General features: G+C 40.7%; 1 protein-coding gene across 1 annotated transcript in view; it reads left to right on the top strand.

The window, feature by feature from the left end:
• Positions 1 to 1,356: 1,356 nt before the first annotated feature.
• Map2k6 (mitogen-activated protein kinase kinase 6) overlaps positions 1,357 to 26,850 on the top strand; it is a 111,200-nt gene continuing 85,706 nt past the window's right edge. The window contains exon 1 of the mRNA XM_013037533.1: positions 1,357 to 1,674. Within this exon, the coding sequence (XP_012892987.1) occupies positions 1,659 to 1,674 (16 nt within the window). The 5' untranslated portion in view covers positions 1,357 to 1,658. The remainder of the gene's footprint in view (positions 1,675 to 26,850) is intronic.

The raw sequence follows: 26,850 nt of genomic DNA on the forward strand, positions 1-26,850 counted from the left end.
AACTAGTGTTAGGCCCATAACCCATTGCTTGCTTGCTCTAAGAGCTGACTTGCTGATTTGCAGCTGACACAGAGTGGCCTTCTAGCTGATTCATCCATTACTCAGAGGGTCCAGGCTTCCAAACAGTTTCACCATCAAATCTAGGTGATTTTTATTTATTTATTTTTGCCTCCAGTGACATTTATCTCCAGCCTATCCCAGTTTTAACCTACCCTATTGGATCGCTCAAGGCAAATCTGCTTTGATTAGGTCCCACCTTTTTTGTTGTTGTTGTTTTTTAAACCTAGTAACTTTGAAGTCCAACCTTCTAAGCTCTAGAGTCCCTATAGGCAATGTGGTTATCTTCCAGAACATTCCTGAGGGTGGTTAATTGCTTTCACTTCTGCCCCAGATCCTTTCAGGGAATTCTCCATCTCTAGCTGACAAGTGGAGAGGACATTGCATTTTATTATTACTATTTTTTTCCCCAATAGGATGTTGCTCACCTCTTAGCCATGGGCTGTACAGCATAAATTGGACAAAACCAAGGCCCTAAAGAGATCTCTGGCTCCTCAGAGCTCAAGGAATGAAGATCTGTTGATCTTACTGACCACATTGAAGATATTCCACTTGGTTCACTGAAGATTTCCACCTGCCTGTTTCCCTCCCCACTCCCCTGCTTGGTCACATCCCTCTCAATTCTCATCCCCCACAGGTGAAAAGAAGGGGGGGGGGGGGGGGGAATGGAGCTATCTTAACATGGGTAAGATTGGCCTACACATATAAAATGCAGCATTTCCTCTGTAAGAATTTGGAAGAGGCAACTTTTTAAAAAGATGCCTTTACCCAGTTTTCAGAATGCGAACTCTTCAACCTTCCCACCTCAGCCTTGCCTTGAAAATAACTTACCTGGATCCTTGCATTTTTTTTTCCTTCTCTGCAGGTTTAAATCAAAAAGGCTTATTTGAGGAAAAAATGTCTTGCTTTCTTTTGCTTTTTAAGTGGGTGGCGTTTTAATGAACTAACGGCAGGAACAGTACATAGGTGTTAAAAAGCAAAATGAACACATTGAACATGCAGACTTAACCTAAAGGGACCCCAAAAGCTTTTTAGTTACCTTAAGGGTCTCTAGCTGGTGTTTCAGGAGCTTTTCTGGTTAATCTCGCCATTTCTTCCCCTCTCCTCCCCCCACCACGTCCTTCACTTATTACTTCAGGTGTTATCTATGTGTTTATCAGAACTTGTCTTGGTCGCGCCCAGTCACCTCTGTCAGCCAGAAGCAAGACCACGTTTCCTTAAATCAGAGCCCCGAGGACTCCACCTGGGAACTACATTACCCAGAAGCGCCCGCGGCCTTCGCAGGAAGGACGTCTGCGCACTAAGATACTCAGTTCCAAGTTTGGAGCTTTTAGCTGCCAGCCCTGGCCCATCATGTAGCTGCAGCACAGCCTTCCCTAACGTTGCAACTGGAAGGAAAATCACTTTCCAGTCTGTTTTGCAAGGTGTGCATTTCCATCTTGATTCCCTGAAACTCCATCTGCTGCATCGGTCAAGAGAAACTCCACTTGCATGAAGATTGCACGCCTTCAGTTTGCATCTTTGTTGCAAAACTAGCTACAGAAGAGAAGCAAGGCAAAGTCTTTTGTGCTTCCCCTCCCCCATCAAAGGCAAAGGGGAAAATGTCTCAGTCGAAAGGTAAGAGGCTATTTGCATTACTTGCAAAAAATGCAAAGGGTTATGCATGCATTTACGAATGCATGGATGCAATTTTCGCCTCGTGATTGCATTTTTAAGTTTGAGGTTTTCCACAGCTCAGTTGCATTTCCTGTTTAGTATGTCTTTTTTTTTTTTTTTTTGCAGACACAGAGAGTTCCTGTAAGGCAGGGCTTGCAGTTCAGCTGTGCATTGACGTTATTTGCATTCTTCTGCTAGGATTAGTGAGCTCTTTTTGCCTTTTGCACAGTCAGGAGAGATATAGCAGGTTGGTAGAGTGTAAATGTGCAATGCTTTATATAATTGTTCAATTATTTAGCATGCACACATATTATAAGGCATTTTGTATGCAACAGGAATACAAACTTTTCAGAAGTCGAGGTGAAGATGAAAGGTAAAACTTGAGTGAAAGTACTAGGAAATTAATGCAATCGTATATTCTTTTGGGAATAAACCCGTTGGGGTGTCAGCATTTAGTTAAATTTCCTCTGAGTTCGCTTTGAACATTAGGCGACTTTTGATTTTTAAAGTAAGTAAAGGTGAAGTGTGGAGAACAGCATATTAAAAAAAAGAAAAGAAAAAGCAAGCAAGAAGTCTTGCTCTCCCGAGATTTTGCACTTACACACCAATTGCTTATTGGCTCAAGGTATTTAGAGGTAGCTGTGGGAACCTTCGATGTGTTTGCTTATTTGGGGGATGCTTTGTGTGTGTTGGGGGAAGGAAATGTGAGGGGGGAAAACTGTACTATTGCACTAGCAACCATAATGCAATCTTTTAAGTGTTGAATGAGATATATTTAATCAGCTATACTAGTTCAGAAGTTCAGGATTAAAGTGGCTTGCTTGCTTTCCTCCTTTTCCTCCTTAATTTCTTCTTCTTCTTCTTTTTTTTTCTTCCAGAGTTGTATTTTCCAGGCTTAATGTAATCCTGGGGGGAGGGTAAGAGGGGGTGCACTTAAATCAATCTTCATGTGGCATGGGTTTGAAGGGGTGCTGTCAGATACCTGGGGGAACCCATCCGTCACCTGTTTTAGAACAATTCCTTCTTCCCCACAGAGAAAGCATCTGCTATCTGAGAATATAGGAAAAGGAGAGGTAGTTTAGGTACATTCAGGATACCTGGGACAACGATTATTAAAGTATCTAATAAGCTTTTTTTTTTTCTGCTTTTCTTCCTTGCCACTTTTATTTGCAGTTGCACTAGTTTTTACTTTTACCCGGTGAAAGTCACCTAGCTGAGCCCAAGAAGAAGGTGATGATTCTCTGGATTTCAAAGGAGAACTCTGCTTCTCTTTGAATATCAGGGGAGAAGGAAATTCTGAGAAAAACCAAGAGGGCCTTAGAACCTAGGGATTGGTCTTTTAGGGTGGAGATGCCCCTTACCTGAAGAAAATCTAAAATGAAATTGAACCCGAGAAATAATAGTTTTGAAGAGGGAGCCCCATTTCACCATGACATATTCAAGTCATGGCATCTGCCTCCTTTTTGTTTGGTAAACATCCACTCCTTCATCCCATTTCATTTCGTAGATGCATAAGGCATAGCATGACATAAGTTTTATGTATGGATGTATACATATGTGTAAATGTATGTGCAGACAAACTTGTATGGGTTTTTGTGTGGATGGAATTTGGTGTGTAACCTAGGGTATCTCACAATCACTCTTTTCTGTCAAGGAATTTATATGGTTGGTGGAAGCAGGCAAGTCTTTCCCTTGTCCTAAAACACCAAATAAGAGGACAGGTATAGAATCAATGAGTGTTGGAGCTTCACGGCTCTTGTGTGTGTGTGTGGAGGGGGGACTAGTCAGGCCTTATGAAGAGGGTGTGGGCTGTGAATTTTGTTCTTTGGACCAGAGGGGCTCAACTAAATCATGTTCCTTTCTGCCTGTTTCCTGCTTCTTACTAGAGCAAGCTTTGCCCTTGGGAAGTGGACACTGCCACAGAGGGTGTGCCTATAATGGATTAGATGATCCTTTAAATCAATTTCCATTTACCTGGCTGGGCTTTCTGAACAGTTTGAAAAGTATCTGATATGAACATGGAGTTCTTCTCCAAAGGGAAAAATTATTAGTGGGCCGGGTGTATGTGTGTGTGTGGGGGGGAGAAAAGGGTGATCATTTTTGAAATGGCATAGAAGACTTGGCATGGGTTTGGAAAAATGGGGAATTACCTTCATTCAGCCAGGAGACTAACCTCAAATGGCCCAAACGGATTTTTACAGTACTAAACTTCTTTCTAATAGGCTAGCCAAATGAAATGGGAGGAAAAGTGAAAGGTGGATACAATCTCCCCGTATTGAAGAATTTAACAACATGTTCAATTCCAGGCTTTTTTTTTTTTTGAGGAACTTTCTAGATCACTATAATTCAGTTTTACAGACCTCTAATTTAAGGCCCAGCAGGGACAAAGAATTACAGACTGCTGGAAGCTGCAAGGACTGGGTCACTTCTGTTCAGTGTTACCAACTGTTGGGATTCCCAGAAAGAATTTCTTAAAAAGAAATTTTGTTTTCCTCAGTTGTAACTTTAGGTGCTATTGCTTTTCAGCTTGTTTATATGAGCTGTCTGGAGTTGAGCTGACTTCAATTTTTTTCCCCAAATATTAAAACAGGAATATGCTTTTTGAGGAAATCTGAAATGTGAGTTAGCAGGAAGGGCATTCAGAAAGTGCAGGAATTCCTGAACATTACAGGAAGACAAACTACAGGAAAAAATGTGTCATCTATACTAGCCAGGAGGGGGGGAAAACTCCCCCAACAGACCAACAAGTATTGTTATCAGCCAGAATGGTCTTGAGAGAGAGGGAGAGAGGGAGGGAGGGAGAGAGGAAGAAAGGGGGGAGGTTGGGTAAGAGGGGCATCTCCCAGTCCCAGTTCACCTGAAAAATAGGCAGAAAGTTTGACCCAGTTAAAATACACTGTTTCTCACTTCTCTTTTAAGTCACCTTCAGAAACAGCAGTTGATTTCTTTTTTCTGGTCTACTGTTGTACTAAGTCAGTCATGTAAGAAATAGCTCTAAGGCATAATTCCGAAGCACGTAGAGTTGAAGACCCACCTAACCCTACTGAGAGCTATGCTTCTGTGATTCATGCCAGCCTGGGACAGGAGATATGTCAATGTCCCATTCTGTGTAAATTCCTTTGTTAGGTTGTACCAGACGGCCTTGTCACGCTTAGCCTGTAATCCGAGCCAGTATGTTTTATAACTCCGTACATCTCAGGACACAGAATCAGAATAGGTACCTTGAGTCTCCGGAGTGCTTGTTCTGTAGGAATGTTGTTTTCAGTTCTTTGCAGTGTGAATGAAGCACATTGGCTGAAGGAGGCTTTGGGGATGGTCTCTGGGTGGCACCTTCCATGATAGATCCAAGTGGTGAGACTCTCATGGTTCTGTTCTTCACAGATTGGGATCATTTTAACTCCTCCCTAATATTTTAAAACTTGGAAAATGTACAAGGATTGCCCCCCAAAACCTAAAAATGTAAAACAACTACTATGTCAAATGATACGTGTTTTATTATGAAAACATCTGAGAGATAAAGAAAATAAGAATGGCTAGTTACTGAGGTATATATTTTTGGCATATAACCTTTGAGTGTTTATTCTGTCTATGTATGTATGTATGTATGTATGTATGTTTTGTCTATGTATCTATGAATAAAAAACCCAGAATGAGTGTAAAAATCTCTTTAGTTACCTTTCATTTCCTGCACCCAGATACTGTGAAATATTTCCAAGTTAATATATTTCTATGTTCATAACATCTAGTTCTATTGCAGTTATTTAATCAGAATCTTAATGTTTAATAGTATGTTAATGGTCATCAGTATTGATACATTGTTGTTAATTATCAATTATTCATTAATATTTATTAATACTTATGAATATTACCATGATGGTCATTATACACATACATTACTGTCTTATACACTAAATTCCAGAAAGTGAATTACCAGTAGTGAATGTACAACTCTTCTTCTAACACCTCCTCCCTCCCCCATGATTTTCTCTACCTTTGAAAATAGTTTTTTTTTCTTTCTTGGAGGTAGTCCTGGAGCTTTGAACCCAGGGGTAGGATGATATCCTTGAGTTTATTTTACTCAAGGCTAGCCCTATACCACTTGAGCCACAGCTCTACTTGCAGGTTTTTCTTTGGTGGTTAGTTGGAGATAAGAATCTCAAGGACTTTCCTGCCTGGGCTGGCTTTGATCGGTTTATACTTAGATCTCAGCCTCCTGAATAGCTAGCACCAGTTCCTAGCTGAGAATGGTTTTTTTTTTTTTTATTGTTATAAAAATGATGAACGATCATTGGAAAATTTAAACCAAAGGGAAACTCCTGATAAGAATATAAAAATTCAGTGTCACACTTCTAAGAGCTAGTGCTAATATTTTTGCATGTGCCTATGCATACTTATACATATTCTTTTATTGTATGTGATATTTCACAGCTTGCCCTTTTGTGATATGCCACCATGCATGTATCTTGGACATCTTTCCATCTTGATACATTATATCTCATTCTCTGTCCCAATTACATGTTTTAGGTTCCTAAGAATGTCAATATTTATGTACTCAGTCTCCCTTTGCATGTTCATATATTTTATTTACAACATTGAAGCTTCTAAATATTTTCTGCATGTTCACCCAGTCATTTCTTTAAAATCATTCCTAGATGTGCAAGTCCTGGGTCAAAGAGCATGCGAGAGCTGTTTTCCATATGCCCTCCACAGAGGTCAGCGGTGATGTCTGGAAGTGTGTGTCGCCTTTCACATCTCATGTCAAATATTGCCAAATAAATTGCTGTGTGGGAAGATTATGCCTTTTCTTGATCCTGCTTATAATACCTTGAAAAAAGAAAAAAACAACAACTTTGCCAATGTGATTAAAAAATACTTTGAGCTGGATACCTGTAATCCTAGCTACACCGGAGGCTGACAGCTGGGCATTATGGTTCAAAGCCAGCCCCAGCAGGAGAGTCTGAGATTCTCTTTTCATTAATTTGCAATTAACCACCATAACGCTGCAAGTAGAACTATGGCTCAAGTGATAGAGTGTCAGCCTTGAGGGAGAAAGCTAAGGGATCTATCTATCTATCGTCTGTCTGTCTGTCTGTCTGTCTATCATCTGTCTATAGTATTTCATCTCCATTCTTACTTATTATTTTTAGTAATGAACTTTTTTTTTCTTAACTTTTTTTTGACATTTGTGTTTCATGTGTTTGAATTGCTTCTTTTTCCCCATAAGGTGTATCTCTGAAACTTGAATTTGAGGATCAAATTATTTAAGCTAGGCCAGAAAAATCCTAGGATTATAGAGGTGAGTCAGTTATGGATTGGAAGTTGGGATCTATGCATCTATACAATTTAATTTCTAGATGAGTTCTATTTTTATTTTAAGCCAAATATCCTATGTAAATATCACATATTTTATAAACTCATTTTGTTTATGCTGTTTATAGCTATCCAGACCCACATAGTAATAATAAGAAAAATGTAATGATGTGATTTAAATTCCAGTCTGGGAAAAAACTCATTTTCTGTTCTTTCAGTTGTCTTTTCTTGACTTTATTTTTATTTTTTTGCTGGTCCCTGACCTTGAACTTTGGGCTTGGGGTGTAGCACGCCCCTTAGCTCCTTTTTGCTCAGGGTTAGTACTCTACCACTTGAGCCACAGTGTCACTTCTGGCTTTTTCTGTGATTTTCATTGGAGATAAGAGTTTCACAGACTGTGTTGCCCAGACTGGCTTTGAACTGTGACCCTCAGATCTCAGCTTACTAAATAGCTAGGATTATAGATGTGAGCCACTGGTTCCTGGCTTATTGAACTTTTAAAATAATTGTTATTGTAAAGGTGATGTACAGAGGGGTGACTGTTATATGTCAGGTATTTTCTTTAGTTTTATAAACAATTCTTACACAGCATCTGGTTGTGTTGTGTTATATACATTGTCATTGGAAACTTCATTTCTGTAGCTTCCTATGCAATGCCTAACTAAAAAATTACTGGCTTTTTACTAGATTTGTTAGAAAACTAAGGCTAGGATTGATTTTGATGAGTTTTGATGACCTAATTTCTCTAAGTCAGCCAGGTGGACATATTTTCCTTCTACCTTCCTTTCTCCTTTTTTCCTTCCTGCTCTCCCTCTCTCCCTCCTTCTCTCTTTCCCTCCTTCTCTCCATTCTTTCTTTATTTCTTCTTCCTCCATATTGTTTGCTGGAACCAGGTTTGAACTTGCTCACAGGTGGTGTTGTGCCACTTGAATCATGCCTCAAGAATGGCCTTTTGCTGGTTGTTTTGGAGATGGAATCTTTTCTTCCTTAGGCCTTGAACCACGATTCTCTAGATCTCAGCTTTCTGACTAGCTAAGATTATAAGCATGAGCGACTGCACCCAGTTAGGTGAGTGCTTCTTTGGCCTTCCATAATACATACCTAGTTTTGCAGCTTAATATTCTGTGATGGAATTTAGGGATGTGAAATAATTTTATAACCCAGTAACTTCATTCAACAAGCAGGCTGACTGATGTACTGCAATGAGCAGTTTACATGAAGACCTGAGAGCCATAAGAACATTTAACTCTCCAGATTCTCTTCACAAAAACATGCACTAACATTTATATTAAAAAGTCACATTTATAATTAATCACATTTATAATAAAACATCTTCAGAACTGCTAGTATGTTACATTTTTTTGTTTGCTTTGTGTAGAACAGGCTGTCAAACAGAGTTCTGATAGAATCAGCACAGATTATTATTAGTTTTTTTTTTTGCTCAAGAAATGATGAAACAGTTGGGTGATGGTGACTCATACCTATAAACCTTGCTACTCAGAAGGCTGAGATCTGAGAACCAAGATTTGAAGCCAACTCGGGCAGGAAAGCCTATGAGTTATTATTTCCAATGAACCACCAAAAAGCCAGAAGTGAAGATGTGGCTCAAATGGTAAAGTGCCAGCTTTGAGTAGAAAATGCTAAGGGATGCTGCCCTAGACTGGCACCAAAAAAAAAAAGAAAAGAAAAGAAAAGAAAAAGATGATACATAAATTATGATGCCAAAAGAAATTTCATAGATGCAGCCATTTTGATTACCAGTGCCTATGTAGAAGGGCTTTGAGTTTTATTCCCTATTGTTGCTTGTCTTTTATGGGCCACTGCATTTGAAAGCCACTGTAGCATTGATGAAGTTCTTGTATGTCTTTCCTTCTTCAACTCTTTCAGTATCTGCCTATAAATAATAAGTGCTCAGCCGGGTGCCAGTGGCTCACGCCTGTAATCCTAGCTACTCAGGAGGCTGAGATCTGAGGATCACGGTTCAGAGCCAGCCTGGGCAGAAAAGTCTGTGAGACTCTTATCTCCAATTAACCACTAGAAGTGGTGCTGTGGCTCAAGCGGTAGAGTGCTTGCCCTGAGCTGAAGAGCACAGGGATAGCACCCAAGCCTAGAGTTCAAGCCCCATGACCACCACCACCAACAACAAAAAATCCAAAAAGCTCAATAAATATCTGACAATGATTATTTTTTATCAGTAAGAATAGTTATCATATGTTCTCCCTCTTTATACAAGATTTGAGGCAATTAGATAAATGTGCTTTTGTTGTTGTTGTTAGTGTTATCACTATTATTGTGACAGTACTGAGGCTTGAACTCAGGGCCTTGGCACTGTCCCTTAGCTTTTTCACTGAAGGCTGGCACTCTACCATTTGAGCCACTCCTACACTTCTGGGTTCTTCGTGATTAAATGAAGAGTCACACAAACTTTCCTGCCTGGTGTGGCTTTGAACCCTGATTCTTAGATCTCAGCTCCTGAGTAGCTAGGATTACAGGAATGAGCCACCTGCTCCTGGCTTGGGTAATTAAGTTACAATGCAATTTCCTTCCTGTGCTTCCTTATGTACATTAATAGTTACATTGTTTCTTGGCTTGGTTATTTGTAAGTTGTAAAAAGAATATCAAAGCAACCTAAAATGATTGAAGAGGGGCCATTTTTCATACAAAATTTGAGGGTTGAGTGATTCTTTGCTAGCCATTTCTTTAAAAAAAATATGTAGAATTCGGGCTAGGAAGGTGGCTCAGTGGTAGAGTGCTTGCCTTGCATGCTTGAGGCCCTAGGTTCGATTCCTCAGCACCACATAAGCAGAAAAAAAAGCCGGAAGTGGTGTTGTGGCTCAAATGGTAGAGCGCTAGCCTTGAGCTGAAGAGCTGAGGGATAGCGCCTAGGCCCAGAGTTCAGGCCCCACGACCTCCCCTCCCCCCCAAAATATGTAGAATTGTCAGGTATGGTGGTGTATATCTGTAATCCCAGTGATGTAGAGATAGGAAGGTGACAGTTCTAGACTACCTAGGTAAGAGCTTGAGACCCTATTGGCAAAACAAAATCAAAAGCACTGGGTCATGGCTCATGTGGTAGAGCCCAAGTGTCAGGCCCCGAGTTCAATCCCTAGAACCACAAGGTGGGAGGTGGGAGGGTGGTAGAAAAGAAAAGAAATAGCAGAATAAGATGGGTATGTAGCTCAGTGGTAGAGCAAGTGCTTCACATGCATGTGGGAACTTAGGTCCCATTCCTGGGACCCATAAAAGGGAGGGGGGGAAAGCAGAAGGAAGATGGGCTGTCCACAGAAGCCCCTCTGGTAGGACCATGATGGTTCCTGGAACTGGTTATGGGGCCTCCACGTCAGAGGTGACGTGAAAAAATGCGAACAGTTGACAAAACATAGGACTTTGCTAGGGCAATCCCCAAGTGATCACCCACTTCCTCCTGACACTGCTGCTCCCATTGCTCCTCTTCCTCCTTGGGCTTTATTTCCCACTCGGTCTCAGATGAGTTGGGCCAGCAGGTGAGTTTGGTATACAGTCCATAAACCATTTGTACAGTGCACAGGGTATTCAGGTGATGAGAATTCATGCACAGTGATATCTATCACAGATCATTAGCATTGAGTTAGCTCTGGTCTGAGTTGGTATTAAATAGGCACAGTGGGACCCCCTGTCCCATACATTTTACATCAAATCTTTCACCTCAGCCTTAGGATGAATGTTAAACCCCAGATATAGATATAACCTCCCTCATTATCTCTGATATAACCATTATCATCATCACCACCACCACCGCCATCATTTTCATTGGCACTATTTACCAGTCACTTTTCATGTCTATTGTTCTTGTGTAACATAAACCCTTCAGGAAGACACTGCTATCCTGAATTCACTTACAGATAAATTAATTACCGTTGAAAATTTTCTATAGTGGAACAGGCCAAGGAAAGAGGTGGGAGTTACAACCAGCCTGACTGATTGCTGATTATAACTACTACAACTACTACATCCTCTGGGCCAATTCATTTTTTTTTTTTTGGGTCCGGTCGTGGGGCCTGAACTCTGGGATGGGTGCTGTCCCTCAGCTCTTCAGCTCAAGGCTAGCGCTCTACCACTTGAGCCACAGTGCCACTTCTGGCTTTTTTCTTTTTGCCTATGTGGTGCTGAGGAATTGAACCCAGGGCCTCAGGCATGCAAGGCAAGTGCTCTACCACTGAGCCACCTTCCCAGCCCTCCTCTGGGCCCTCCTTCTGAGCTAAAGTGCCCTCCTTTATTTTGGAGGTATCAAGGATTGTACTCAGGGTATCATACATGCTAAGCATATGCTCATCTACTGAGCTACCTCCTAGCTCTAGTTTTTATTGTGTAGTTTACATAATATTTCTACTTATTTTAGGGGTATAGCATGCTACCTAAATGTACACATTATATAATGATTAAATTAGGAGAATTAGCATTTCTATCTCTTTAGATAACTATCATTTCTATGTATTGAAGTCTTTTAGATGCTTCTCTAGTTGTTTTGAAATATGTAAAAATTGTTGTAGGGTATAGCATTTTTACAATGAAAAACGTACAAAAAATTAAAAGCTGAACCATGGGCTGGGGAAAAAAATAATTGTTGTAGGCCAAGTGCTGGTAGCTCATGCTTATAATCTTAGCTCATCAGAAGATTGAGATCTGAAGTATATGGTTTGATGACAGTCTAGAAACATTCTCTAGACTTCATCTTCAAAATAACCAGTAAAAAGTTGGGCTGGAGGCATGAATCAAGTGGTAGAGTGCCATCCTAGCAAGTGTAAGCTCTACGTTTAAATCCCAATACTTCTAAAACTTTAGGGGGAAAAAAACCCAAAACACTATTTTGAAGAATTAATTACTCTGTTGTGGTGTACAACATTGGAATGCTATCTAACTTGAATTTTGGTACCAATTTCCACTTAATGATTATACAACAAGATGATAATCTCATGACAGATGAAAATTACATAAAATTCAAATTCAGTGTCCACATATAAAGTTTTATTGTTACACAGCTATGATAGGTTGTTTATACTTACCATTTCCCATGGTTCCTTTTGGTCCTACAATGATAGAGTTGAGGAGTTAAAACAGAGACAGTATGTTCCACAAAGCCATAAATATTCACTGGTTCTTTGCAGGACCTGTTGGCTGATCCTATGCTTCATGATTTCATTCCACTGAGGTGTATGAGGTCTTCTGAGGGAGGGCTCCCAGATTGCAGTTCCCTTTAATTGTCACTGGAAGTTGTTAACGGGGTTCTACTTCTCCAACCACCCCTGTGGCCAGCACACAGGAAATGTCTGAGTGGTGTTTCTCCTACTTAGGAGAATTCAGGTCACTGCACATTTCCGCTGTAATAAGCCACCCATCTCTCTTGGTCCATCCAGGGGTCCTTTCCTCTTAGCTATGTTCTTCCTGTTGGCTTAATATTTCTTTTCTTTGCCCTGCACTGACAAGGTCTCTCCATGAACCTTCCTTCCTTATTCTCCTCATCCTCCCTTCCCCTAATCCTACATTTTTTTTTTTTTGGTCCAGAAAACTAATGGGAGGGGGGGGGACCTGCACAACTTGTCACAGTGTCACAATTGCCCAGACTTTGTTGATTATCATCATCATAAAGCTCAGAGGTCCCACCATTTCCTTTGCGTGAAGATGAAAGTCTCTCTTTTCTCCATCTTCAAAGGAGAGGGCTCTGGTTATCATCTCCCCAAACATTAAAAACGGTTTTGTTGTAGTTGGGTTTTTATAAAACCCCTCTAGCCCTTTGGATGACGGTTGATGGCAACTTTGACCTTTGCTTACAGAGGTGATTACGTCACACGGATGGTGGACAGGTAGGAAGGAAGGTTGGGGGTAAAGATTCTGAGAGTCTGGGAAGGTGATGGCACACAAGGACAGAGTCGCTTTGCCTGGAGGAGCACAGATTTGTTTGTGAGATCCAAAAGGAGGGTAACTTAAATTACCTACCACGAAGTTCTGACTCCTACCATCCCAGATGGTATTACTGCTGTGGATTCTTTCTGTGTTCTAGATTCTGTGCTGAGTTGATGGGTATGAATTCTATCCTTAACTCTGACCATTGTTCAGTGGGTGTGGTACGCCATTTTGGATTGGAACAGGGGCCAGACAGGTTAAGAACTTCTTGGCTTAGATGTGAGGCTTGTGAGAGAGAGAGAGAGAGAGAGAGAGAGAGACAGACAGACAGACAGACAGAGACAGAGAGACAAACAGAGAGACAGTTAGAGAGACAGACAGAGACAGAAAGACAGAGAGAGATGGGGGTAGTGGTTCTGGATTCTAGAACCTGAGCTCTTGATTGCTCTACTTGGGTGGTCATTCCCAAATGTATTCATGGAACCCTTGGCACAGAAGTCATGGTTGGCAATAAAAAATGTTATTCAGATACCATAGGAATTTGAGTAGATATGGGAATGTCAGGGCCACATGTGGTAATTAAGAGGGGTTGACTTGTGTTTGGCTTTTACATTTCTTCACCTTCTAAATGGAGAGACTGACATGTGTCCCTTTAAGTGTCTGGTTATAGAATTCTGAGTCTGACTCATTCTGACTTTTAAGGTGGCATTCTAAGTCTAAACTTCCCATTGCTTGAAAAAGGCTGACTATAATTGGTCTAATTGAGAGACTCAGGTGTATCTGCTGGAACTTTATATTACAATGCGGGTAACAATGATCAATTCCATTCGCTGATTGGGGGATATATCACACAGAAACCAATTTCCACCTATTGTGTTTCCTTGCATATCTAAGTTGGATTGCTTTAAAACACAACATAGCCAGCTGCAGCTCTCCTTTGGCTTAGTGATTTCCTTTCTTCTTGGTTATTTCTACGTAAGCAGAACAAGTGCAGTTTCCTTGAAATTATGAATGAAACAGCCTCTCCACAGTTTCCCTCTTATGCTGGATAATGCAAAGGAACCGGATGTTGATTGCCTTTGGGTGGAAGAGAAGGTAGAAGGGAATGAATCTGCTTTTTGGAACCAATGAATTCTTTTTTTGCCTTTCCTTCCAGCTCAAATAGAACAGCCCATACTCATTTTTTTTCCAGTTGTCACTCATGATCCCTTGTTCAAGCCATGGGAAAATAAAAAGGGTTGGATACTGAATGATGAGTTATTTATTTCCTTTTATTCTCTCTCTTCTAATTCCACACAAGATATAATGAGTTAGAAAGAAATGTAAGCTAGAATTCAGGAACAAAATGGTTAGAAACACAGAAATGATTCTGCAGGAAGTAAGCAGAACCCCCTTTTAGATGATATTTGAAAGCCTTGCAAGGTAGTTTCTCTCCTCATTCATCCCTTCTGGACCCTTCTGTTTCTTTGCCATTTGAAAAAAAAATCCTAAATACCCTGGACATACCTAAAGAGAGAACTTAAATAAGAGGTTTGCTCAACCAATAAACTTGTGATTATTGGTTATGTTTAAGACATTGTGCTAAGTGGAAATAGGCAGAAGTCATACAAATCTACTTCTCTCTCTCTTTCTTTCTTCTTTTCCTTCCTTCCTTCCTTCCTTCCTTTCTTTCTTTCTTTCTTTCTTTCTTTCTTTCTTTCTTTCTTTCTTTCTTTCTTTCTTTCTTTCTTTCTCTTTCTTTCTTTCTTTCTTTCTTTCTTTCTTTCTTTCTTTCTTTCTTTCTTTCTCATTCTATCTTCTAGTCTTGGGGCTTGAACTCACCTCAAGGCCTGGGTGCTACCCCTTTGATTCTTTGTGCTTAAGGCTAGTACGCTACCACTTGAGCCACACCTCCATTTTTGGCTTTTTGTTTTTGTTTTTGGTGATTAATTGGAAATAAGAGTTTGCAGACTTTCCTGCTTGGGCTGGCTTTGAACCCAATCCTCATATCTCAGCCTCCTGAGTAGCCAGGATTAAGGTGTGAGCCACCAGTGCTCAGTTTAGGAAGGAATCTTTGCTTCCAATATCCAATTACAGCAACTGAATGTTAGTTAACATAGGCAGAGCAGATTGCTTAGAATTAAAATAAATGATGCTCAGGAACAATTCTTTAAAAGCAACAAAGTAGGCTGGTGACTCAAGCCTGTAATCCTAGCTATTTTGAAGCTTGAGATCTGATGATTATGGTTCAAAGCCAGCTCAGATGGGGGAATCCCATGAGATTCTTCAATAAACAAAAGCCAGAAGCAAAGCTGTTGTTCAAGTGATAGAGGATTAGTTTTGAATGAATGAGCTCAAGGACAGTGCCTAGGTCCTGAATTCAAGCCCCAGTACCAGAAAACTAAGTAAAAATAAAGGTAAATAAAAACTTGCCCTAACACAGAAGCTGGAATTTAAAATACTTTACTTATATTTCCAAATTCCTGAAGATACTATGGTTTTTTTTTTGCTTATGATTACAATAAGTTAAAAGAATCTAATAATTATATTGTATCTTGTACTTTTAGGTGTTTTCAGGTTGTGGAAAGTCCAGGAGATCTAGAGGTTAATAGTTAAACAAGTACATCATATCAGCCAGGTTTATAGACGCACTGTAATTATATAAGCAAGCTGTTGCTTCAGCAATCAACATCTACCCAGGTCAGGGAATAGCTTCATACATGACCACAGCTGTAATTTCCACTTTTTTTCCTTAATAACCTGCCAACGTGCCAACCTACCTCTTTCATTTCTTTGTTCTTTTCCTCTTTCCTAGAATCATCTGAAACCAGTTTAAGAGGAGGAAAATGCCTCAAGTTACTTCTGAATTCTCACTTTGCCTTAAGAGTGTTGCTCTAGAAGCTTCTTTGTTTTGCCCAACTCACTCTCAAGTATAATATAAATACTGGCAAAGAAGTATATATATATATATATATATTCATCAATTATGCATGCTCATATACTTAAAGATAAATTGACTTAAAATAATGGATAGAATACATTATTTCCTCTTCTTATGTTGGTTTCAGAGTGACCTTCAGTTTGGGGTATCACAGTGACCTGCCACTCTGTGAGCTTAGTGGTTCATTATCATCTTTCCCCTCAGTGACTTCACATAATCAGACCCAGAACAGTGGGTGAAGGAGTGTATCTGAGCCTAGTCATCCCCAGTTAGAATTGTGCATGCCATGGGACATCCTCACCTTTTTGTGTAGTTACAGAGAGTTTCTATCCCAGCATCCAGTGTCCCAGCGTCCCAGGTAGATGAGACCTGTCAGCCATATTCTTTCATCCAATTGGCTTGCCAAGTCTTCTTAACTTGGGTGTTTGCCCCTAATAATGAGCTTTTGTGTTTATAGGGAAAGTGGAGGGGGGGGGGTTAGGTTTAATTCTGGAACTGGTGTGTGAATGATATGGAGACAATTTGATCTATTTGGGTTAGAACAATTTTCTCCATCCAATCTCAGTCTTTCTGATATGACCATCTAAGGATGCATCAGTGTTGAGAGGGATGTGAGTGGCGGACTTTCTCTCCTTTGTGGTTGCATTTAACAAGCATCACAGACCAGCTAGCCCCATCACCTGACCTTGCTCTGAGCTAGGTGAACACAGAGATGAATGACATCTATTTCTACCTTGAGAGGACTTACAGTCAAGTGGAATATATTGGTGTGTCAAGATGGCTGTACAGAGTACTACCTGCTGGCTTGACAGTTCTCAAGGTTAGAAGTTGAAGGTCAAGTAGACAGTAAAGTTGACCCCTCCCTGCTGAGGGCTAGGTGGAAGAAGAATCTGCTTCAGGCCTCTCCCCTTGCTTCTGAGTTACTGGCTTTGATATTCTTTCCTTATGGGATCACCACCCTGATCTTTTCCTTCCTGTGCCCTTTGCATTCTCCTTGTGTGTCTGGATCCAAAATTTCCCTTTTTATAAGGAAGCCAGTTATACTGAAACAGGGACCCATGTTCCTCCAATGACATCATCTCAATTAATTATATGCAACACCTTTTTTTTTTCCCCAGTTAGGTCACATTCTGAAATGCTGGTTGTTAGAACTTCAACGTATTAATTTTGTAGGGATTTAGTTTTAACCCCATCATGTGGAAAGCAAACACCAATGCAACTATGGGTAGAAGACAGATAAGCTCTGGTACAATATGCTTCAGGATACTGAGGAAGGCCAGGCTCCTAACTCTACCTTGGGAAGATTGTGAAGTCTGTGTGTGTGTGTGTGTGTGTGTGTGTGTGTGTGTGTGTGGCATTGGAAAGCCTGATGTATGTTTTGAAAGAGAATGTAAGTCTTGCTGTGTGATCCTGAAGCAGATCACCTGCTTGTTCTTTGTTTTCTGTCATTAAGGATAGACTGGATGTTTCTGCGATGGGTATGGTGTGTTAGAGTAGAAACTTTGCGCATAAGCTGTAACCTTAGTATATAGGAGGCTGAGTTAGGAAGACTACAGGTTCTAGGCCAGAATAGAATATATATATATATATATATATATATATATATGTGGAGAGAGAGAGAGAGCAAGTGAGCCTGGAACTGGAGGTGTGGTTCAAGTGGTAGAGTGCCATCCTTGAACAACAACAAAAAAATAAAACCAAATGAGAACTGCTGGGAGCTAAGGGTTTATACCTATAACTACTCAGGAAGCTGAGCTCTGAGGATCATGGTTTGAAGCCAACCTGGGCAGGAAAGTCCAAAAGACTCTTAGCTCTAATTAACCACCCAAAAGCCAGAGGTGGAGCTGTGACTCAAGTGGTAGAGCACTAGCCTTGAACAAAAAACCCAAGGGCAGTGCTGAGGCCTTGAGTTCAAGCCCCACCATTGACAAAAAAGGTAAATGAACCCAAAACCCAACAACCCCCAAAACAAACAAACAAAGAATAAACCAAGTGAGAGAACAAGTGTCTGACTTCAAGCATGAAGTCTCTGACTTCAACACAGGATGTTGTTGTATTGATTCTTCAAAGTTAATTGCTATTTAGCAATAATGAGACCTACAAAGCACTTCCATCGTTTGTCATAAGAAACTTTGATGTAAAGCTATGGGGACAGAGCTTAGGGGCTGGGGAACTGGGCATCCTTCCCATGCAATAAATTGTCCCAGACCTAATAAAATAAAGTTTAAGAGGGAAAGGGAGTAAAATCCAAGAATCTGTAGCCAGATGAAGCTTATTTTTAGAAAAAGCTGTTAGTCTTAGAAAAAAAAAGAATTTGCAATGTTGATTTTTTGTTTTGTTTTGTTTCCTGATGCTGAGGATTGAACGCAGGGATTTTCATCAGCTGGACACTGAACCCAGAGCCCTTGTACTTGCTGTGGCCTTTGCATTCACTGAAACACAGATCTATACCTCCAGCCCTTGGTTCTTAACAAAAGGCTTTTTACAAAACGGTCTGAGCACATATTCAAGCTAACAAGCAGCTTTGGTTTCTTAATGTGATCTCTGTATGATTATCATAAAATTATATATCTAAATACCAGGAGCCACTGAGTGCGAGGTGGATCATGAGGAAAGAAACAGCCGGATGCATTAGATGAGATAGTAAGGGGTAAAGTTCAAGACCCAGGGATCCTTCAGAGCTAAGGGCTTGGTCTTGGGTCAGATGACCCAAAGAACAAGTGGGAATGCAGAAGATCAAGAATGAGAGGAGTCAACCTGGAAGGAGAAGAAAGACGAAGCAGAGAGATCAAGTGGAAAGCAGGGCATCAGAGAGGAGAAGAATACAGGCAATGATGTAGGCTTTAATTTATACAGTATGCATTGAAAACTGCATATCAATTCTGCCTAAGGGAAGCAAGTATCCATCTCATCTGTTCCTTTCAGCATAAGAGGAAGGTTGTTGTTCTGGCTGATATGTGAAGAAACTTGTGGGGGCAGAGGTAAAGAAAAACCCCAAATTAGTTTGGGACTTGTTGAGAATGAGCCCAGACTTCTATGTTCTCTCAGTGGGAGAAACAAGAAGTAGTGAATCTGATGGATGGATGGTTAGAATTCTCTGTTTAAGGAGAAAGTAGCTACTGATTTTCTCTTTCAGGTTAGGAAATACACCCAGCCTAATACGGAAAAACAACTCTGAGCTCTAGACACAGTCTGAGGTGCTGCTGGAAAGCAGTACAATTGCTAGTAGAAGGATTCTCTTCCAGAAATTCTGCTCTAGAAACACACCAGGCATTCCAGAGTGATTTCATAGTCTCTCTACAACTTTCCAGAGCGTTCAAACTTTGAACTGAAGAGAAGCAATTTGACCATTGTGATTGCTAAGTGCCAATGATGCGCAAGGTGTTGTCCTAAGTCCTTTATTCATTCAACTTTGTGACAGCTCTAATCCTTATTAATACCTGAGAGGTGGGTAAAGTTCTTCCCATTTGACAAAGGAGAAAATGGGAATTCAAGGGAATACTTGTCTGGGATCATACAGTTAGAGCTGGCATTTGAATGTAGTATATATATAAATGTATATATATTATATATACATATATGACATATGTATATATAATACATATACATATACTAAATATATGTGTACATTAAGTTCATTTGGCATTTGAATCTCATTTATATATAATATTACATATTACAGATATTCATATTTCTTTTCTTTTCTTTTCTTTTTTCTTTTCCTTTTCTTTTCTTCCTTTCCTTTTCTTTTCGCCAGTGTTGGAGATCAAACCAGAGCCTGGCACATGCTAGCTTGATGCACTACTTAAACGACGTAACCCACTGAATTCACTTAAACTCCAAGTTCATGCTTCTTTCTCGGGCTCTACTACATCCAAATTATGGGGGAAAATAATTTTTTAAAATGATATACAAATGGATTTGGCAATGAAGCTTTGGCATGTGTTGTTTTGCTGCATTCATCTGTTTTTTGGGGGAGTGGGGAGCCAAGAGTGGTGGTACTGGTTGAATTGGCCTGGGTACTGTCTCTTAATTCTTTTGCTCAAGATTAATGTTCTACCACTTGAACCATAGCTCCACTCCTGGATTTTTGGTGGTTAATAGGAGATAAGAGTCTCATGGACTTTGTTTCCTGAGCTGGCTTGGAACCATGGTACTCAGATCTCAGCCTCCTGAGTAGCTTAGATTACAGGTGTGACTTGCTGGCACCCAGCTGCAGCATTGTTTTAATAAGGACTTACTAAGAATAAGAATGCTGGGTGCTGGTGGCTCACGCCTGTAATCCTAGCTACTCAGGAGACCGAGATCTGAGGATCGTGGTTCAAAGCCAGCCCAGGCAGGAAAGTCTGTGAGCCTCTTCTCTCCAATTAAATACCAGAAAACCAGAAGCGAAGCCTAACCCTGAGCAAAAGAACTCAGGGACAGTGCCCAGGCCCCGAGTTCAAGCCTCATAACCAACCAAAACACAAAAAACCAAAACATAAAAAAGAAGAGGGAAGCAAGAAAGAGCTCAAGCCTTATTTTTAGGACAAGAGTTGACCTAGGCTGTTTAGCAGTGAGTATAGTTTTCTTTACCATTTGACGACTCAATTCATCCTGACACTTTGATGGCACTGGGCCAACTTACATTTGCCTCTGTGCTGTAGGCCATGCCCGGAGCTCTGATTTTATGGTTTTTATTTAGATAGCCTGTCTCCCACTCTGATTTGTTTGTTTTTTAGCAAAGTAACTTGACAACCCCGCCTGCCAGGGGAGCTTGTTGGCTCTCTCCCATCTGCCTCCTGCCAGAGGTCACATTAGCTGCCATCTTTGAGCACCCACCATTCTGCAGGTTTTATGAAGCAGAAACTCAGCCCCTGTATTCCAGGGCCGGAGACCCTTTGGATCTTGGGAAGTCAGACTTACTATTGGAAAGAGGAGCACCCTCTGGGTTTCTAGGCCTTGCAGACGTGCAGGAGGAGAACCCAGGGGGAGGAGGAAAGACAAATCTAGAAGTAAAGTGGTCGCTTTCAAATTGCAGGGTTTTTCCCCCTTCTTGTAAGCAACATATATCTGAGTATTGACTTTTTATCCAATCAATCACTTTGTCTATTAGGTGAAGAATTTAATGTATTTTTTTAATTCATTCACTTCTTTTTTTTTATTTTTAACAATTTTATTGTAAAGGTCATGTACAGAGGGGTTTTACAGTATGTAAGTCAGGTAATAAGTACCATATCCTTTTCAACAGTGTCCCTCCCTCCCTCATTCTCTCCCAGTTTTGTTTGTTTGTTTGTTTTTGTTTTTGTCGGTTGTGGGGCCTGAACTCTGGGCCTAGGCATTGTCCCTCAGCTCTTCAGCTCAAAGCTAGCACTCTACCACTAGAACCACAGCGCCACTTCCAGCTTTCTCTGCTTATGTGGTGCTGAAGAAGCAAATCCAGGGCCTCATGCATGTAAGGCAAACACTCTACCACTGAGCCACCTTCCCAGCCCCCTCTGCCAGTTTTACTGATCTATTTATTTTTGATGGTAGAACTGGGAGGTGAGCTCAGGGGCTTGAACTTGCTGAACAAATGCCATATCTCCAATATATATATATATATATATATAATTTTATTGTAAAGATGTTATACAGAGGGGTTACAGTTACATGAGTAAGGTAATGAGTACATTTCTTGTCGAACATTGTCAAAATTTCAGATTATTTTTGTGTTACGTTTTAGCTTCTGTGTCAACTTGAAATTTTCCAAATCCGTATCTATAGCTTTGCTTAGTTCTTAGCAACAAACTTAGCAACACATCAGAGAGGATCACATTGACTTGTTTTTAACTAGATCTGTAATGTCATCCATATCATCTAATCTCCTTGAGCCTCAGTTTCCTTTTCTGTAACTGGATAGCCACTCTATTCTATCCTTCTAAATAAACATCCAATTTGGGAAAACACAGGCTATACAGAGACTCTGTGTCAATGCAGAAGAATAAAACTAAGGTGAACGAACACTAGTAGATGAAATATTTCATGCATCTCACCTTCCTTCCATTCCCCTTGCTCTCGGAGCAATCTTTTTTCTTTTAACTGTGTTTGGTAGAAGTTTGGAAGAGATGAACTACTTAATGAAACTGTTGATAGCAACCTGAATTTATACATAGCTGATTCTTGATCCCCACCTCCCCCCACCCCAAACAAACAAGATGTTATCCATCTTCACTGTGCCAGAATAAAAGAATCTATAGGGACAGTGGAAGAATGGTCTGGGTGGAACGCAACCAGGAAAGGTTGTGAAGTCTTTAAGACAAGCATTGGCTTTGGGAAGCTAGTGCTTCACAGCTTTGTTGGTATAGCTCTGATGTCCCTCAAAAGGAAAGAGCAATGCAAACTATATTTTAATCATATGGAATTGATTTAAAGAAAGAAAAACACAAAGGTGAATCTGCTGCAAGCAGCATTAAATTGTTAGATCGTAAACAACTCTTGAAGAGCAGTGAACAGCTGCCAGCCTTCTCTGCTCTGTAGAGATTCGGCTTGGCAAAGATAACACGTGTGCAAATGAACAGCTCTCATCCATCCATCTTTCTTGGAGCTTCTGCTACCTGAATCCCCTCCCTTCTCTTTCTTTTTAGGACTGTGTGTGTGTGTGTGTGTGTGTGTGTGTGTGTGTGTGTGTGTGTTGGGGCTTATACTTAGCCTTGCCTTTTGCTTTTCTGCTCAAGGCTGGTGCTCTGCCTCTTGAACCACAGCTTCACTTTCAGTTTTTTGCTAGTTAACTGGAGATGAAGGGTCTCACAGACTTTTCTTTCCCCAGCCCTCAGCCTCCTGAGTAGTTAGTATTACAAGCGTCAGTAACCAGCACTTTGGTAAGCAACACATTTTAATGGCAAAATCTAAGACACAGGGAGACGGTCCCACAGGAGCAGACTTTGTTAGTATCACAGAATTAGATATTTACAACTGGCTGGATTCTTGTGAAGATGTGTCTTCCAAGAACCTCTGGGCCTGGGAAAAGCTGCAAATAGCATAGAGGCACACAGGTTATGTTCCCGGTTTAGCTGGTAGCTGTCTGTGTGGCCTGCAGAGTTTCTGTAGGTTCAGTGCTTCTATTAGTTGTTTGGGTTATTATAGGTTTGGCTTTGTAGTAAGCTCAATAACATGCATCATTTCATTTTATTCTCCCCCAGATTTATATACCAAATTCATAATTTTATCTATATTCTGTCATTGAGAAGTTTGTAAATAGGAGGTGTAGAAGCCGGAATAACAGAGCTGAGGGGCCACTTCTCATAAATTGGGAATATAAAAATCAGGCCAGATTTTATAATCAGTTATGGAAAGGGTTAATAATGAACAAGCCTTGTTTGTCAGTTTTAAAGCTGAAATGGTTGATACATCAATTATATCTTTATTATTATTATTTACTGCTACTAGGGTTTGAACACAGGGCTTCAAGCACTTGCTTGTCTTTCTTGCTTGCAACCAGTGTTCTGCCACTTAAGCCAATCCTCCGCCTCCTGCCTTTTACTGGTCAATTGAAGATAAGAGTCTCACTCCTTTGTCTGCATGGACTGGCTTCTAACCTTGATCCTCAGATCTCAAACTCCTGAGCAGCTAGGATTATAAGCAGGAGCCACCTGTGCCTGGCAACTTAATACATTTTTAAGTGCTTGGAAAGAAATCAAAAGAAAAAATATTTCTTGACATGTAAAATTATATGACATTTGGGTTTGTGTGTTTATATATAGAGTTTTATTGGGAAACAGCAGCACTCATTTCTTGCATATTATCTCTGTATTTGTGTGAGTTATGGGGACAGAAACTCAAATTCCCAGATTTACTCTTCAGCTCTTTATAGGAACAATTTTCTTATTTTCACCTATAAAATGGAAAGAGAGAAATAATTAAAAGATTTCTCCAGTGTCTTTGAACTTAGTGTTCTCAGAATTACACAGAAATTTACAGCTCTTAGCCGGGTACTAGTGGCTCATGCCTGTAATCGTAGCTACTTGAGAGGCGAAGGTCTGGGTATCACAGTTCTAAGCTACCCTGGGCTGGAAAGTCCGTGAGATTCTTATCTCCAACTCATCACTTAAAAACAAAAAACCTGGAAGCAGAGCTATGGCTCAAGTGGAAAAGTATTAGCACTGAGAAAAGAAGCTCAAGGATATTGTCCAGGCCCTGAGTTCAAGCTGCAGGCCCCACACACGCGCATGCGCGCGCGCGCACACACACACACACAGACACAGACACAGACACAGACACAGTTGCAGCTCTCTCTGCCCTTCCTGACAACAGTTGACTTTGTCCTTTGCTAAAAGTCCAACCAGCCTCCAGTCATAAATCCATGCCCTGCTCTTACCACTCTTCTATTGATCCACCTGAAAATGGTAACTATTATGAGTTAGTAGATGTTTGTGTTCACCAGCATTCAATAGGATTGTATGTGGTTCAGAGGTGGTATTTGTGAGGTCACCTTGAAATTTCCATTTGGGAATAAAAGAGGTGAAGCTTGGGGAAGTCAAATTCCTCCCTCCTCCTCCTCCTCCTCCTCCTCCTCCTCCTCATTATTTTTGATTGCTGCTGTCTCTGAGCTTTTTCCACTCGAAGCTAGTGCTCTACCACTTTGAGCTACTTCTGGTTTTCTGGTGGTTAATTGGAGATAAGAGTCTCACGGACTTTACTGCCTAGACTGGCTTTGAACCACCATCCTCAGATCTCAGCCTCGTGAGTAGCTGGAATTACAGGCCTGAGCCACCAGGGTCCAGCTTAAATTCCTTCTTCAGCTACATCGTAGGTAAGTTGAGGTACTAGCACTTGATCACCAGCATTTCCAGTCTGGTGGATATTACATGTTCTGTCTGATATTTTCTTTGCTTCTAAAGCTCTCTTCTTACCTGGCTCCTCTGAAAAGCCCTCTTTATCTTTCCCCACTCTTTTGTAGCCATCTTTTCTTTTTGTATTAAATTTTTATCCTAAGAACAGCATTCCTTTGGGCTAGTGCCTTTTCTGGCTAAAATAGTTCCTTTAACTCCCCCCAAAGAGGAATAACATGTTTTCAACCACTGCATTTGCACAGCACACACTGTGCTAAGAACCATCTAAGTATTGTGTCCTGTAAGTCTTATAATAACTTTATGAGGTTGCTATAATTACTACTGTTTAAGTAGAGGGGAAATCTCAGGTTTGAAAAGGGTAAGAAGTTATCTAGTTTAGGAACAGATTCAGTAGTGATTTGGACTTCTGAGCTTTTTTTGTGTGTTTGTGTTTGTGTCTCACTATGTAGTCCAGGCTAGTCTTGAACTTGTGATCTTTCTGCCTCAGCTCCTGAGTTCTGAGGTTGTAGGTATGTGTTACCACATCAGCTCCTCTTATTTCCCTATGACATACTGGCTCACACTATTCCACTCTCCAGCCCAAATGCTTTCTTTTCTCTTGAGCCTTTGTGGTGGATTTCTCTGGCTCTTTCTGATTGAATTCTGTCCATTCTTTTCTCCATCTCAGTCTGACACTTACCTTACTTTCTTCACACTACTGCTCTACTTTTATGGCTCTAGTGAATTTCTTTTAATCATTTTCTTTCAGTTTAGGGACTTCTTAAGATTTTTTTGTGGGGGGATCTTGGAATGTGGCTTAGGGGTAGAGCTCAGGGACAGTACCCATGCCCCAAGTTCAAGCTCCAGGACTGAAAAAAAAAAAGAAAAAATTGTTTTTATTAATAGTTTCCCACCATCAGAAAAAGTCTTGATTTCTCTTTCATTCAGTTTTCTTAAATAGAAGACATTGGTTTGGCTGATTTATTGTAGGATTTGAAAAAAACAAACAACAACAAAAACATGCCAGTTCCAGCCGGGTGCCGTTGGTCATGCCTGTAATCCTAGCTACTCAGGAGGCTGAGATCTGAGGATCATGGTTCAAAGCCAGTCTGGGCAGGAAAGACCGTGAGACTCTTTTCTCCAATAAACCACCAGAAAACTGGAAGTGGCGCTGTAGCTCAAGTGGTAGAGCTCTCGCCTTGAGCTGAAGAGCTGAGGGACAGCGCCCAAGCCCAGAGTTCAAGCCCCACAACCGACCCCCCCCAAAAAAATGCCACTTTCTTTTATCTCCTTACTTTCTGATCAGAAATCTATCGTCATTCAACTTCTTTCCTTCTATGTGAAATGTGTTTTGGCTACTTTCAAGAATTTTTTTTCTGTCGTTTTTGGAAGATTTGATGTGTTTTGGCATGAATTTAGTCTGTTCCGGTTTTTGTAACAAACTATAGGGGTATGAATCCATAGGAGTAAAATGCATAGGAGTATATATACATATTTTATTTTTCTCTCAAATTTGGGAAAGTTTGCCAGGCACTGTTAGTGTACACTTGCAATCCTAGCTACTAGGGAGGCTGAGATCTGAAGATCATGGCTTGAAGCCAGGCCAGGAAGGGAAGTCCATGAAACTCTTATCTCCAGTTGACCAACAAAAAGCTAGAAGTGGAGCTGTGGCTCAAATGGTAGAGCATCAGCCTTGGACAAAAAAAGCTAAGCAAAAGCTTAAGGCCCTGAGTTCAAGTCCAAGTACTGGCAAACACACACAAACACTGGGAAAGTGGCAGCCATTACTCTTTTCTTTCCTTTTTGGGCCTGGACACTGTCCCCGAGGCTTCTGTGCTCAAAGCTAACACTCTATCAGTTATACCACAGCTCCACTTCTGGTGTTCTTGGTGCTTAGTTGGAGATGTGTCTCACCGATTTTCCCATTACAGCTGGCTTCAAACTGTGATCTTCAGATCTCAGTCTCCTGAGTAGCTAGGATTACAGGGTGAGCTACTGGGTCCTGGTAAAGTATAAATTCTTTACATGATTTAGTTGGCACCTAGAAGGATGAGTTCAGTCTCCTTTCCAGGCAAAAACTTAGAACTCTATGGTTGGCAGGGACCTGCTTACTGCTGCCCCATATGGCTTCCACAGATACCACAAAAGGGATGGCTGTGTTACCTGCAAATGGTGGTAGAAATCCTGACCTCATTCAGCTTTGTCTAACACTATCACAGTGGGGTGAGGAAGTGAATT

Source organism: Dipodomys ordii, unplaced genomic scaffold (genome assembly GCF_000151885.1).
Source record: "Dipodomys ordii isolate 6190 unplaced genomic scaffold, Dord_2.0 Scaffold7, whole genome shotgun sequence".
In the NCBI taxonomy this organism is placed as follows: Eukaryota; Metazoa; Chordata; class Mammalia; order Rodentia; family Heteromyidae; genus Dipodomys; species Dipodomys ordii.